Source organism: Anarhichas minor, unplaced genomic scaffold (assembly GCF_050575085.1).
Source record: "Anarhichas minor isolate MPS153535 unplaced genomic scaffold, ASM5057508v1 ptg000026l, whole genome shotgun sequence".
Classification (NCBI taxonomy): Eukaryota; Metazoa; Chordata; class Actinopteri; order Perciformes; family Anarhichadidae; genus Anarhichas; species Anarhichas minor.
Window position 1 is genome coordinate 9,537,071 of NW_027466472.1, and position 15,534 is coordinate 9,552,604.

At 41.8% G+C, this 15,534-nt stretch overlaps 1 protein-coding gene across 1 annotated transcript in view; it reads right to left on the reverse strand.

Annotated features, from left to right (window-relative positions):
* Positions 1 to 15,534, reverse strand: part of grik4 (glutamate receptor, ionotropic, kainate 4) — a 127,911-nt gene that overhangs the window by 77,722 nt on the left and 34,655 nt on the right. The window contains exon 4 of the mRNA XM_076100263.1: positions 117 to 282. Coding sequence (XP_075956378.1) covers positions 117 to 282 — 166 coding nt within the window. The remainder of the gene's footprint in view (positions 1 to 116; positions 283 to 15,534) is intronic.

The window sequence follows — 15,534 nt, forward strand, 5'->3', positions numbered from 1 at the left end:
CATGTGTTAAAGGATAGCAGACACTAAACAAAAAATGTTTGCACTTTGTTTGACACATTCTCCCCAGGTGTGTATGATTGTGTATTTTGTTGTGACGGTGTGAATCCTCTACTCACAGTCAGCCTGTGCACAGATGAGGCAGGCTGTGGTGCCGTTAAAGAAGGTGAGAAGGCCGGCCACAGCCAGGCTAATGTCGGTGTTGGTTGGCCTCAGGTCCAGCGTGGTGAACCGGGGGTACTGAACCTTCAGAATGTCCTCCGGAGCCACCTTGACATAGGGCACCTGCACAGAGACGCTGATGTCAGACTACCATATAATCAATTGCAGTAGATCGACATTTCGCAGTAATGTTCATGTTTAAAAAATGCAGCTGACGTCTGCAGACAGGACAACCTCAAAAAGAAATCACAACAAGAGAAAAACGTAAATTTCAAAATAACAAATAGTGAGAAAAACCGCCAGAAAAATCCTTTTAACCTTTTATAATGAATAACAAGCAAGGATAACCTAAGCGGTCTGCCGCAGTGTGCATATTCAGAATACATATATTTTCAGTGGCTCATGTGAAGTCCGAGCATGGATCTAAAAACATATTTTTGTTTCACCCACACGAACAAGCCCTTGTTAGAGAAATCTTCAGTACAACACCCCCTCACCCACTGTTACAAAACCTGTTTACCCGGCTCACTGTGGAGCACCTTTAAGCGTGTGTGTTTGAGCTGGAACCGTTCGAACAAATGTGAACCAAATATCACAGCAACATAATATCTGTTCTATTTTGGGAATGAAATCTGGTGCTTAGGAATATTACACAATAAAGTTTCATTGGGGATGTTAATATGATCACGAAACGGGTCGACACATTTCTTGTTCATCCCACTCAGCTAGTCAAACACATTTAAAACTGTTAGCTGTTACTTTACAAGGACTTTTCCATATACCATAATTGGGAGAATTGGCTTTTTACTCCAGCACATAAACATAAAATGGTTACAAGAAGGTTAAAGTGCGGACTCTCAGATGTAATTTAAGGGTAGTTACATCCATATCAGATGAAAAGAATTGGACTAACAAACATATATTTAAATAAGTACATAAAAGTATCAAAATGAATCATTTTTGTCATATAATGTGTGTTCATTGCCTGACTGAACTCTTGAGCCATGTTAAGCTGAGGTCACACGACTAGCCTTACAATAACCATGCATGCATTGGGAGGATCATCGTCCTGCTGCATTGTCCTACAATTGGGGAACTGTGTGTAAAGCTGCTAAATCTTTCTACACTTTTAACCCAAAATGATTGTAAAAAACCTCAACCACTCTTTAAGGTCTAAGTCAGCATCTCAGCCACAGGGTCATTGTTAAACTCAAAAGGGGGCAGCTAGACTATAATGTATCACAGTCCAAAAACCTGAGAACAGATACTCTACATTTTAAAACATCCTCACATGCTGCTCAATAATAAACAATACAATTTAAATTACACTGAATATGAACTATTGAAGATGCAAGATCTGAGATTCAGAGCATTTTGATTGCCTCTTAATGTCTCTCAGCGATAACAGTGCAAACAATGGAGAAAGTGCTGGCAGAGTTACCTACAGAAGGAGAACGAATTAATTCTATGCTTAGACATTTACAGACACAAGGAGTAAGTAAAAGAAAGCCAGCCAAACAGTAAGAATCAATAAATACACAAAATACTTCTATCCGAGGCCCATTGTGAGGCACACAATCTTTAGATTGATTGCCGTGTTTTCACAGCGTAGATTTGCTGTAGCTATATAAATATCTGTATTCCTTAGCCGCATCTAATGAATTTATCATACCACCCCCACTACACTAACAGGTATGTCAAGCACAGGCACGTCTGCGCTGTCAGAAGGGAGGCTAAGTACACTGCAGCTAACCTTGCAGCCTTCAACGTGACCTGAGCAACCAATCCGGACTGGAGCCATCAACAAATCTGCTGAACTTCAGGAAAATCATAAATTACATTCCACCCCAATTCAAACAAGTCTCCCATCTATTTCCCTCCACTGAAATCCATCTCTGCTTCAGTTCTTCATGAGTAGATGTGAATGGATACATGCTGCCAGGGCTTATAGTGAGCCCGGGAGGGGGAAAAAACGAGTAGAGGGAGTGTGCGAATGAGTGTGGCAGGTGTCGGGTCGGTAAGCTGCCAAGGCATGCAGTAGAGCACAGTGGGGCTTGAAGGGGATGCGGAAGGACATGCTCGGGCCGAGAGGAGGGACAAGGAAGGGAGCCTCTACATCACGGCAGATTGCCTGTCTGTGTGGTTCCCAACGTACCATACATTGCTTTCCCCCCTCGTCCCCATATCCCCTTGGTTGGTTTTCCATCCCTGCCCATCAGGGTGTAATGGAGTCCCTAGGTGTCTGGATGGATGGAGGCGAGGCCAATACTGACAGCCCCGTGCTGGAATGCCATTGAGTCTTCTCAAGGAGTCCTAAAACCTGGGTAATAGCCGACCAGCCCACTGGGGAAATGTGCCCCTCTTCAGGTGTGTCCTTCATCTTCCCTATTGCATTTGTACAATTTCTCACTACCATTTTCTCATTTTTGCCTCCTTCTCTGCTGTTTTTCTGGGTTGCCTAGATTGTTTACTCTTTTTTCCCCACTTGTCCCCTTTTCCCATGCGCTCTTTCTTTCCTTTTCAGCACAGCAGACTGGTGCTGCCCGACCCCTTTCACTTAGAAACCTGACACGCTTCGATAGTCTGTATCTGAGGCAGCGGGGGGCTTAGAAAGCAGCTTACACAAATTCACGGATATTCACACACACACACACACACACACACACACACACACACACACTGTCCTTTTCCATCCTATTGGACCCTACTGCTACAAATGTCGCCATCTCAGGGGAATTACTTGATTCTTTCCACGGCATGTAGCCTTAAATCATCATTTCCCCCAAAACATAATTATTCCCACTGTATTATAAACTTAACTGTTGGCATTTGGCATCGACAAGGGAGCTCAACATAGCCTACAGCAAGGCCTGGGAAGAGAGGACATTATCTATAGATCACGCCTTAAGACAGTTCCCCCTGGTTGGAGCACTATGATTAATTGCTTGTTAAACTGTGGCAGTCACGGCTCCTCATGTGGTGAAGTGACAAAGTGTTTTGAATCAAGACTCGATTAAAACAGGGATTCTCGAAGCAAAGAAAATCAATCTCCACATTACTAGCAGCAAGTTGTCTGCCACATCAAAGTCGCTTGCCAGACTTCTTATCTGCAAGCAACAGCTAGTATCAGTTACTCTGCTGGTCAATTTCCCCAAAAATAAAAAGGGAAAATCTTACTCACATGTGTCTTTGAAGGTCACAGTTTCAAAGACTCTGAACCGAAGAGCTGCATCACTTTGAGTGCAGCTTTGCAGGAAACTCACACGTTTGCTACGCCAGCAATCCTTGGTACTAACCACTCAGTCAATTACATGGCACACTGGCTCATCTGATCACACATTATGACTTTCTGATTTACTGTTATGGACAATGGCACTCTGTCTGTGGTAACTGTTAAAGCTGCACTAATCAGTATCGTTTAAAAAAATAAATGTGTGTAACCTGCACAGCACAAAATGGCAGACAATGTTAGCGACTATAGCGGGAGAATGTGACAGCAAATTTATTCGAATAACGAGCCAGATGTTTTTATCAGGAGTTGGCAACCGAAAACAGAGCTAGAAGGAGAGTGAATATTGGACCAATAATCATCAAGCCAGAAACATATCTTCAAATGAATATTGCTCCGTGCCTGCTTGATGTTAAAACAACCTTTTGCGAACACGTTCATCATAATAACTTTTAATGATGATGATATGTCAATGTTGAGTTCCCTGCAGTTTTAACTGTGCAATTAATGCCGCTTAAAAGGTTATAAACGGCTATATTTTTTTGCATGCTCACAGTGCTTTACTGGCTTCATCTTCCTACCATCTACGGAAATTAAAATTCAACGAGGTCCAGTTCGAGAGAATTTCCTCATGCAAAGGTCTGGAACATCACAATAATGTCTAACTTGCGCGATGATTTAGTGCCATATATATACACAGCGTTCTCTCCAACTGTTGGTTCTCTCTCCCCGTCTCTGCCGTGTGTGTGTTTATCTCACTCGAGTCGAGGGTGATAATTAGCGTAATACACACATTCGATTGGCCGAGTAGCACCAGATGATTTACAACGCATGTAATTGGTCCGTGTGTTTCCTGGATCGCTGAACGAGTGCAGTAAAGGCAAGAAAAGCTGCGCCGGTTAAAGCGCTCCATCAAAAAATTAATAATTCTCAATTATCTATCGGTTTTAGGTCTGGGTCCAGATACAACACCGTCTGGGTCCGGACCCGGACGGTGGTCCGGCCTTTTAGTGACTCCTGATCAACAGTTAACATTTTTCAACAAAATCAAAAGGCAGTCTAACACAATAAACATGTTTCCCTAATCGGTGTTATTGTACATGCATGTGACTGAGTTAAAAGCTTTCGGAATATTAATATGCCCTCCATTCTGTACAAATATTCTTGTCGCAAATTGCAACATTATCAGTAGAGACAGCAGTTAAAGCCAGGTAAGTTTTTCTATTCGGCTAAAGCACAGACAATTATAAGAGACAATGTAAACAACTTGCAAATAGTAGTAAACGAGCTGTAATTCAAAATGAGATGGAAGTGTCTTTAAAAAGCATCTGCTCAAGGCAGTCTATTGGTGTGGGAGTGAAACTAATTACATCCGAAAATTGTGAGGGGAGGAAAATCTCAGGCAAACAGAAAAGCCCAAGGTAACCGCTCCTCTTTTAATAATCCGGTACGCTTCACTGTAAATAAAACTAAATAACGCGGTTATGACGAAGGGAGGGGGAGGACAGGGAGACTGAGTGCAAGTGAAAGACAAAGAAAGAGAGGGAACATAGAGAAGGATCGAGATAAACTGACAGTCTGACTGACAGAAGAAGAGAGCAATGAAGTGAGCGACATAGAGGCTGAGACGGGGGAAACCGTGTGCAGGGCAGGAAAAGGGGAAAAGGTAAACACACATAATAGACATGAACGGAGAGTGAGGAATGCCGAATGGTTACAATCAGCACTCATTAAATGGTCTCATTGAATTTAGCAGTTTGGAATTTGATTCTGTTGTCAAAGACAATCTGTCTCATGTTCCCCACTTTATTGGTTTATTTCTCTTGACATACAGTTTCAGGGGATTTAATAACAACATCAGCAGTTAGCTTTGTTATTGAAGGGTCTCTGTGGGCTACAAATACATTTCAAGTTAAAGCAGATTATTGTGGCTCTCATTCATTATTTAGAAGATGCAGTACTTATTCGCTATTAAGTAAGTCATAAAAGTTGTTTATGCTGTAGTCATTAGGTAATGATTAGTATTGGACTTTTTGGACGGCAACTAAAATTGCTTATACCTCTAGCATCAAGTATCAGAAATGGTGTGTTCAGAAGGAAAACGGCACTCTCTTAAAAAATGCAAGTGGCTGCATCGGTGGTGGCTGTTTCAGGTTCCAGTAAGACGATGAAATACAATCCAGGAAGTCCTTATAAGTCACCAAAACATTGCAGAGCTTCAAAGTTATCAAGGCAACAATCACTTTTGTCATTACGATCATACGGTAAACAGCAGAAATCTGACATTTACATAAGGAAAATAGGATTGTGTGCTTGCACGTATTTGACTGGTCAAAGGAGCACTTTGCTGGATGACAATGCCTCTGCGATGCAGTGTCCCATTTAAATTGGGCTTGCGCAGGACTAAGTATTATTTACTTATTCTATGATTAGATATTTTGTCAACATGATTCCCAAATTTAAATAATAATCTTGTTACATTTTGGACTTAAATTGTTAAAAGCAGATGTAAAACTGTTTAGTGTTGTCCAGGAAGCATATTGTCACCATGACTTGAAAATGTTCAAACGATACTCATAATTTTTGTACAGCACAACCACAAAAGGTACAACTCTGTCCCTTGTGTTTTTAGAGTGTGTGTATGACACAAAAGGAGTCTGCTCACTCTCTGTGCTCTTGTCCGTATACTGTATGTGTATGTGTGTGTGTTTCCTGCAGTGTGACAGAAAGGCTGGCAGGTCTGCAGACAGAGGTTTGACAGGCGTTTAATGAGGAAGCTCTCACAGGACACAGGCTTTGCACAAGTAACACACACACACACACACACACACACACACACACACACACACACACACACACACACACACACACACACACACACACACACAGAGATTGAGCAGCAAACAAAGGAGGCCCCTTTGTTTGGCAGAAAAAACACCTCAACCCAATTTTAATGTGCCTACAATATACTTGCCTTAATTACACTGAGACCGCACTCTGATTTGCTTAGATTAGCTAATAAAACAAGGAACTAAACAAACCGGCACATTTTCAAACTGCCTAGCCAGAGAAGCACTGTTAGCTGCTTGTTGGAGACAGGTTTTTTTTTCGTTGCTTTGTATAAGCTTACCAATAACCTCCGCTAACCCCTCTTCAATGGGAAATTCAAGGTTACATTCGAGAAGGGTAGTTTCAAATCCGACCAGGCATTAGTTAGGAGACCGTTGCTCTGAGCTGGAGTGAAGGTGAAAGCTAATTTCCCCTCCATCCAGTACAACAAGCTCTGGGTTGCCTCGGTTGTTGAGCTGACAAGTGTCCAAGTCATTCTGCTACCTGTCCGCTGTGAACCTAATAGGAGCCTACCGGGAGGGGGTCCGAGTGAGAGGAGGTGAAGGCGAGGTGGATGTGCAATAGTGCCATATGGAGAGCAGAGACATAATGAGCAACTACATCTGTTGGCTTGGACTAAGCATACTTTTAATGGTCTTGGATCTTGTTAGGCACGGCTGAGGGAAAGCTAGCATTAGTGCTGTTCGTCAGTCATGTTTGAAGTGACTCATTTACATTATCGCATGTTGACCTTGCTATCAATTAGCATACAACACATGCTTGGCAGAAAGACTTTTAACTGTCCTAAAAAAACATCACCGCTGCAGCCAAGTGGACAGCGGCCATTTAAGTCTCAGTGAGCAGAATACAAGCTCTGCAGAGGCCAGACGGGGAACAGTTTGTTTACCATCAAAAAGTGGACGCAGAATATTAGTTTGGAGATCATCAGTTGTAGAAAACCAACCAATAGCACAACACATAGTATGAAGCATGGCTGGATGTAACATATGCAAACCAAATAATTATGTTGGCTACTGAGCATTAGAGAGCAGATGCTGTTGGAGACATTGTCCATCAGTCAGCAAGTGTGATGCCAAGGCTGGAACGCCAGAGTGGAGTTGGCAAGGTTTTGCAGGGTGGAAGGAGCTGGAGGAGGGCAGGTGGTAGTCTATTATGTCTACCTGATCCCCTTTCGAACCAAAAGGTTTATGGAGGATTTGGGAGACCAGCTGTTGGCATTTAGAAAAGACAGGGAAATCTTTTGGGACAGAAAGGGAAGAGATGAGACACCAGAGAGTGTCAACGTGGCCCAACCAACAATTTCCAACTCAGGCCTCCGGCTCATACAAGTCTCTGCCCGTGAAGCCAGATCTCTATTTATGGTAGTAATGATCCTGCATCAGGTCCCTGCGGTCAGAGCAGTAGCAGACCAGTGATAAAGATGAAGCGGGCTGCGGATCCCATGGTGCCTTTTAGAATAGTGGAACATTGACCACGAGCTCTCTATCTCATTGATCAGCCAGTTCAGAGAGAAAAAATGTTCCTGTCCTCCAGAGAGTCCTGTTCCCTGCTCCACTGCCCTATTTCAGAGCAAAATGTCTCTGAGAAAAAAGAAAGAATTGCTTTTCCCCTGTTTGGCTACTAGCTGTGCTGGTAGTATTGTAAGCAGTGACGATAAAGACAGAAACCACTCATTTGATTTAGGGAGCTGATTCAAGCCTCCTGATTAAACAAAGAAACATTTACCCGTAAATATTCTCTTAAATGCCCACAAAGGCATCTGTGCTTATCAAGCTTGGAAAAATCGTTGCATCCACAATTTTCAATAGAGAGCTAATTGGATATGTGTTTTTTTTCATTATTTGTTTAAAATCTAACAGTGGACTTAGTCCAGTTCTGGGAATATAGCCAAATATTTGACTTACACTACTCAAACAAAACAGAGCTCAACTTGACACAACAAGATTGGCAAACAGTTAGCCAACAAATCTTGGCCTTTTAGTAAAAGACAAACATGTAAATGGAGAGACAAAAGACTGAAATATTCTTTAGTTTCACTTCAGAGAGGGAAAATGGCAGAGCATTAATTCAGTGAGCAGCTGGCAGCAAAGGATGAGCAATGTCAGCTGAGTATTGTCCCCTTCCACAAAAGAGAAAACTCTTGACAGAGCTGACAAAGATGAAACAAAAGCAACATTGTAACACGGGGCAGAGTCCCTCTTCTTCATAACCTTGATGACAACAATCAGCAAAATTGAAATCCGTTTTGCTTGCTGTTCACCTGGGAGTCACTCGGTCTTTCCTCACTTTCATCTCAGTGATTAAATCAAGAGACTGCTTCCCGATGACAAGACAGTGGATTTGGATATGCACATGGCGGTTCTGCTGGTGCGGCCCTGACAAGACAGATCAATAGTGTTGTGAGAAAAGGGTCAGCAGAGGTGCAGACGACAGCTGTGCTCCTCTAATTATGATCAGGCAGAGACAGGAGAGGCACCTGCGTTTTGTTTGCAAGCAGACTGAACAGATAAGAATCCTGTGCAGAGAGAGACTCAACTTCACACCCACATTCTTTTAATCAAATGATGCAGATTTGGGCACTTGTATGCACAGGCACCAAAACAAACCTAAAAAAAAAGAGTTATGGTGTCATTTTGAATTAGTCATCATCATTATGAATCATTATGTGCCATTTTATGCCTGGTGCTGTGGTTACTGTAGCTTGAGGTACTAAAAAGACGCTTCTATATGCAGTACATTTAATAAATGTGCAATAAACTGTGCATGTCTTCTACTGAGAGATTATGTATATCTTTGAATAAATGTGGCCATTTACTGTATGACAGTTTAAAATACGTATGAGGGCGTGGCTGTTTGTCAATGTGACCCTGAAGATGATTAAGACTGACTTGACTTTTATTCACTAAGTAGCACTAGAAGTTTAGAAACTCTAGTTTGAGGCAAACAGTAAAGCCCTTCCAAAAAAGGGATGTAAATGTGAGAGGGATGATGCATCTCCACTTCTGAAACTTCTTCAGCAGAGTACTTGCCATAAAACCTGTTTTTACTTTCACTCCTGAGTCTAAGATTGAATTCTGAAAACATTCCACCACACAGACACAGGCAGGCAGGTACAAATACAAACACAAAGCTAAAATAAAAATTGAATCTAAACGGAGGAAGTCTTTGTATCTTTTAAAAAACACTGGAGGACAAATTTGATTGCTCCTTTCTTTGGATCCTAATGAACCCTAATGATGATAACGCATGTCGAGTGGAGCTTAAAAAAAGATTTAAATGAATGGGTGAAACCCTGAGTGTTGGGACGTGAACTGCATTTAGCTTCAGGCTAATGTCATATTGTGTTGAAAGTAGCAATAAAAAGCTAATTTGCATTGCATTTCATGTCTTCACATGTCTTTGTGGGGAATCTCAAAGAATACTAAGCTGTGAGTGTCTAAGAAATGCAGAAATGCTATTGAGATTTCAGAGGCCTTACTGCTCCTGCACTGCTACAGAATGAATAGGCAAGCTGCAACCTACATTTTCCAAAACATACTACATACATCGCAGTGATGTGGGTGTTCCTCTTGCCGATTTTACTGCACTGAGAAAAATGCAATCATCTCAGCTTAATTAATGACATATGCCACTTGCTGACAACACAATGTTTATTTTGCCTGGAAAGCGTTTGAGTTTACATATAGTGGCTTTAAAGCCCAAGTACAGTGGAGAACTGAACCATACACTGACCCCCTGAGCAGAACAAGACCGACGCAGCCGAACTAATACCACTACGCACTTGAGATTCAGCATGATGGAGGGTGATTATAGGGAGTGGCAGAGAGAGAGAGAGGGAGCAGGCTTCTGAATACTACTTTCTATTCGTTTTCTTAACAATGGCAGATCTTGACCTGGTAGTCTTCTATAGCTTGTGTCTGAGTAAAAGTTGGAGAACGGAAATGACAGGAAAGAGACAGGTGGAGGAGGTGAAATGAGAAAATAAGGAACACGAGGCGACAGGAGAGAAAAGAAAAGAAGAAAGAAAGAGGTTAGGATAAGGACAGTGTAGTGTAAGGGCAGTAATAGCAGATATTAGAGGAGGGACAAAGGTAGAGAGGGTGGAAATTGGTTAAATCTACAGTAGGGTGAAAGGGAAGGAGAGAAGTAAATAAGAAAGAGGAGAATAGTGTAAATCAAAGCAGCAAAGGGCAGGTGTTTGCAATATCGACAGAAGAATGAAGGTTGTTCATTAATGCTCTGTGTGAAGATTCTCCTCAGTTTAAGAAAAAAAAAAGTAGCATTTTCAGCAGGGGAAAAGGCAACGAACAGTCATTGTGGTGTTTGGCACGTCTTGTTGAATTTCCAACACATTCTCACTCCAAACTGGTCAAATAGCATAGTGCCGCATGGTTGGTGCCCGTTGGCATTGGAGATTGATTCGCTAGGTATGGTGTCCTTTCAAAATAAACTTCTGTCTTCACAGAGAGTAAGGTCAGGCAACAAAACCACTTAGTTAGGTTTAGGAAAAGAGCATGGTTGATGTTAACTTAACTCACATGGCACGCACCTCACTTCCTAATTAATACCGACTCACGGCACCAACGAGTGAAAAATGAGTCACCTGACCAGCGACTATTGAAAAGGCTTACTTTTAGTTTTGCACGGGACACGAATTCAGCTCTCCTGGAAAAATGTTCTGTGTTTGTTTGTGGTTTACTGTAGCTACCCATTGTGGCAAAATCACAAGCCTGTAGAATATTCATTAGAGATAAAGACAAATACAATGATGCTTAGTCCTCTTTGTTTATCACAAATAATACTGACATTTGCAGAAACAGCATTACAAAGTTTACAAATAATACAATAAGAAATCGTAATTCAAGGTCCACTTAGTAGCTTTTTATACACCACCTGCAGTTATTGTGAAGGAATGATGTGCTGTTAAAAGCTGTAGAAAAAACGAGTGGAACTGAACTTTGCTTAAGCACATTAGTCGGGAAAGAATCCATCCTGCTAATCCATGTAGCAATCTGTTAGACATTAACACACGTAAACAAAGCACCAGTTGGTGTTAAAGGATCATTTTGGTTATTTTAAACAAAGTTACTTGAATTGCTGGAGATTGCATTGCCTGAAGCTAAAGAAAGCTATTCTGTAGCTGATAAAACTTTAAACACAGTGATTGCTGATTAAAAGAAAATTAAAAGTATATCATGCAATGATGTGCAACAGTGCATGAAATTTGCAGCTAATGAAATTATCAACCAATCAAGAATCAAAGGATTTACTTAATATTTAATTATTTTCAACTCACAATATTTAGTTGCAGTGTTTTCCTTCACTGCTGCAGTTTATATTACCATGAAACTATTCATTAATGGATCACCTATTACAAGTTTAATTTTTAAAATGTGACTAATTAGTTTACACGATCTAACCAGGCAGGGTATTTTTTTTTTCATCAGTGCAAATGGTTATCACGATAAGACAATAAGCATGGTCATCAAGGTAGAAAAAAATCACAAAAAAAAAAAATCAATGTGTACTCTCCTTTTACTGGGTACTACAGAGCAGGTGCAACATTTGGATGATACTGGTGTCCGCATGTGTGACACCAAAGCTGAGCAGTAGTTGGCTGTACATGAACAGGATAATGTGGTGTACTGGCTTCGCTGTGAACAACCGTGGTGCAGTGTCTGAATGGGAGATGGTCTAAAGAGAGCACAGCAACCGTGTAAATGGTCTCTCGCCAGAGAGGATTTGCTGGTTTGGCTAGTTGGCTTTTCAAGTCACAAAATGCAATTCCACGCCATGTGTAGCACTGAGCTACTGGACAACGAACCCATTTAAATCAGTTTGGACAGCTCCACACACACACACTGAAGGCAAACACAGCAGGCTGAGTGTCTGGGCATGTGAATGGACGAGCAAATGAACACAGATCTGTGGGATAAGTGAGTGAGCTCATGAATGCCTCACGATAATGACTATGAAGCACTGGACCTGCAAAATCCTTTTCTTTGAGAGCATGAAGAAAGGTTTTCAATTTTTTTCAGTATCCATTCACGGGCAATCAACTCTGCCTCTGCTTTGTCTGATGGCCCTTTTCAACAGTTGCTTCTGTCTGGCCATGTGGAGCAGTCCTACAGAGTTCATTTGCCTACTAATAAAGTAATCTCAAGAAATACGATTGACTCCAAATCTTGGAATTAAACTCAGAAAGGAAGGCGACAGATTCATCTTTACTGGGACTGAATGAGCCTTTCAGCGTTACCTCAAACACTGGTGCTCACGAAGCAGCAAAAACACTATATCGGAGTAGACAGGAGAGAAAGGGGCGGAAAATTAAATGGGGAGAGTGTCTGCGACGAAGTAAAGCAAAGAGAAAAACACAGAGAACCGTAAAAGCAAAAATGATGGAGCGCTTGAACAGCTGGACATAATTGATGCTAGAGTTGCAAGCACTTTTCTGATTATTCAAAGCATTTTCTAGGTAAAAGTGGGTAGGAATTGCCTATGTGGGTTTCTGTGTGTATGCGTCTGTGTGTGTATGAAAGCACAAATCTCTCATTATTGTCTGTCTCCAGGGCTTGAGCTATACAACTGACCTCCAACCTCAATCCAACGAGCTCTTTGTTTGCCCGGTGGACCCCCAAGTTCACCTTTAAATCCAACCTGAGTACCACCACCCTACCGAAATGCAGGTTTGTAATCTTTCAGTTGCAAGCAGATGGCTTTACAAGCCTAAAGCAACCCCTGGACATCCGACAGGTCATTCATATTCGTGACCTCTTCTTACACGTTTGAATCATTGCGGACTGTGTTTCCCCTCTTCAGCAGACACAAAGCTACTGTTTCATCCTTTTTGGATAGAGAGGAAGTTATGGGTAAAACAATAGCATTTAAACTGAGCTGAAGGTGGCTAAAAGCAGTGGGATAAAAACGGAATTCAGATTAAATATTTGGCACATTTTTATCACTGACATTTACTCAATTTAGTTTGAAAGCTTTCTATTGGCTAATGGCAAAACAAGCTTAGTCCAAGGCTTTGTATGGAAATAACGAGAAGTAGATTGCCAGTGGAGCCTTGCACCATTCTGAATGGGGGGTGATATGTCCTTGGTCTATTCCTCTGCAGTAGCTGTTTTTATATTAGTCACTATTACTGTGAAACCCAGATGGGCTGAGACCCGCTCCCATGTCACCCCGGTGGAAGTAGCCTCTGCAGCAGCAGTGGAGCCCGGGGAGTGATTGATCGGGACTGGTAGATGATGTGCTCAACACCTAGTGGGGTCTGTCAGCTGCAATATTGCTGCCAGTGTCCCAGGCAACCATCCACCGGAGTGCCAACATCTGTGGCCTCACGCTCACAGTGAGGGATTAGATGGTCAGAGTACTGTGCGCACACATACAGACACACGCACACACACACACACACACACATCCTTCTCAAGCTCTTACAGTTCAGGGTGACCTGTTTTCACCATTTATGGACAGATATAGTATCACAGACCAAACCACAATTATACTTAGTACTTATTTTCTATTTTGAGTTGTCTAATAAAGAACCACTTCCATCAAATATGATTTAAAAAACCCATTTATGGTCGCTTTATGAAGTGACTTTGGTACAAACAAACATGTCTGTTTTGCTTATAAACCTCTTAATAATGTCAGATGACAACAGGACTCCATTTGGGTTTGTTCTTCTGCTTTGGATGCTTTTTCGGTGACAGGTGTTGAAAGGTAACATTAGGCACATTAGGCACCTGTTAGCATACACCAGCCTGCTGAGTACAAGTTTATATTATTTTACGCTACTTTCAACTACTGCTCCACTACACTATATTTTACTTTTTGCCCTACTATATTTTTTGAATACCTTTAGTTACTACTTACTTAGAATTACATTATCTATACAAAACCACCAGCTGCTACACCAGCGAGAAATAACGAGCATACAAGTCACTAGATCCTTAAAAGTATGTTATCTGTGGTCATTTACACGACGTCAAATACCATGACTCGGACTGTATTTAGTTTAAAAGTGGGCGCTACAAACACAAGGATTTCTGATCAGTCCAGTCAGTGATAGTCAACACGTTACATACAGTAGCTTGCAGCCATCGACGCGGCAGGTTGTTTCAGTTCAACAAGTAACTGTGTTACCCTGTGACTCTGTAGATGTGACAATGGTTGCTCGTAGTGACGGCAGCTGTTAAAAACACAATCGGATCATGTAGGTGTCTTCATAAAAGCCTTCAATTAATCCTAAATACATACTCATCATGTCACGGTTTTGGGTTTTGTTTAGTTGTTTTTTCTGTTTTATTTAGACTTTCTCTGCCTCTTGTGTCCTGTGTTCACTTCACTTCCTGCCCTTTGTCTGTTTTCCCGCCTGTGTGACTGTCTGCCCTGCCCTTGATTGGAACCCTCCTGTGTCTAATTACCTGCACCTCCCCAGTATATGTAAACGCTGTGCGTCCCCGCCTCAGTGTCACATCGTCTTTGTTTCAGCCACAGTCATTTCCTTAGTCAAACTCTCCGGTTCAGGTGCGATTCCTCAAACCTGTTTTTGTGTCTTCTGTGAATAGCTCGTTACATTGTTAGTCTTTTGTTTTTGACTCTTTAGTATGTGTGTAAATTCTGCTGGATGCCTGTTGCCTTTTATTTTTACAACATTCAGTCTCTGCTGTGTGATCTCTGTGCTTGAGTGTTACTCTGTTCATCACACATCAGTGTTTATCTACTGCAACCATTTACGTAAGTTACTATGAGCAAACACAAACACCAGTTAACTTCAACACCCGTTGCTCTGAAACGGTTGTGATCCTGTCCAGACATTTTGATGCAGGTAACAGTTGTTATTCATTATTTAAAGCCTGCCCACTGGTCTGGATGACTGGGCCAACATGAGCATGCATAATGTTGTAACATCGTCTGTAAAAGGGCCTAGGCCATGGTGACCAGGGCCATTACCCAGTCATCCCCTTCAGAGTGATCATGACAAGAGCAATGTGACCTTGTCTGCTAAACAAAACACACACACACACACACACACACACACACACACACACACACACACACACACACACACTGATTTGTACACCTCAAGTCTGAGATTGGGGACCTAATCAGTGAAATCAGCTGATGTGCCATTTAGTTGGAATCAAAATCTGCACACTCTTGGCTCTAAATAGCATCCTGGTAAAGACCACTGACTTAGACTGTCAGTTTTTAATCCTGATCCTCAGGAAACAAAACTGCTACGACTGCTGGTTTTCCTACTATGCCTTCCAGGTATTCAATAGTCC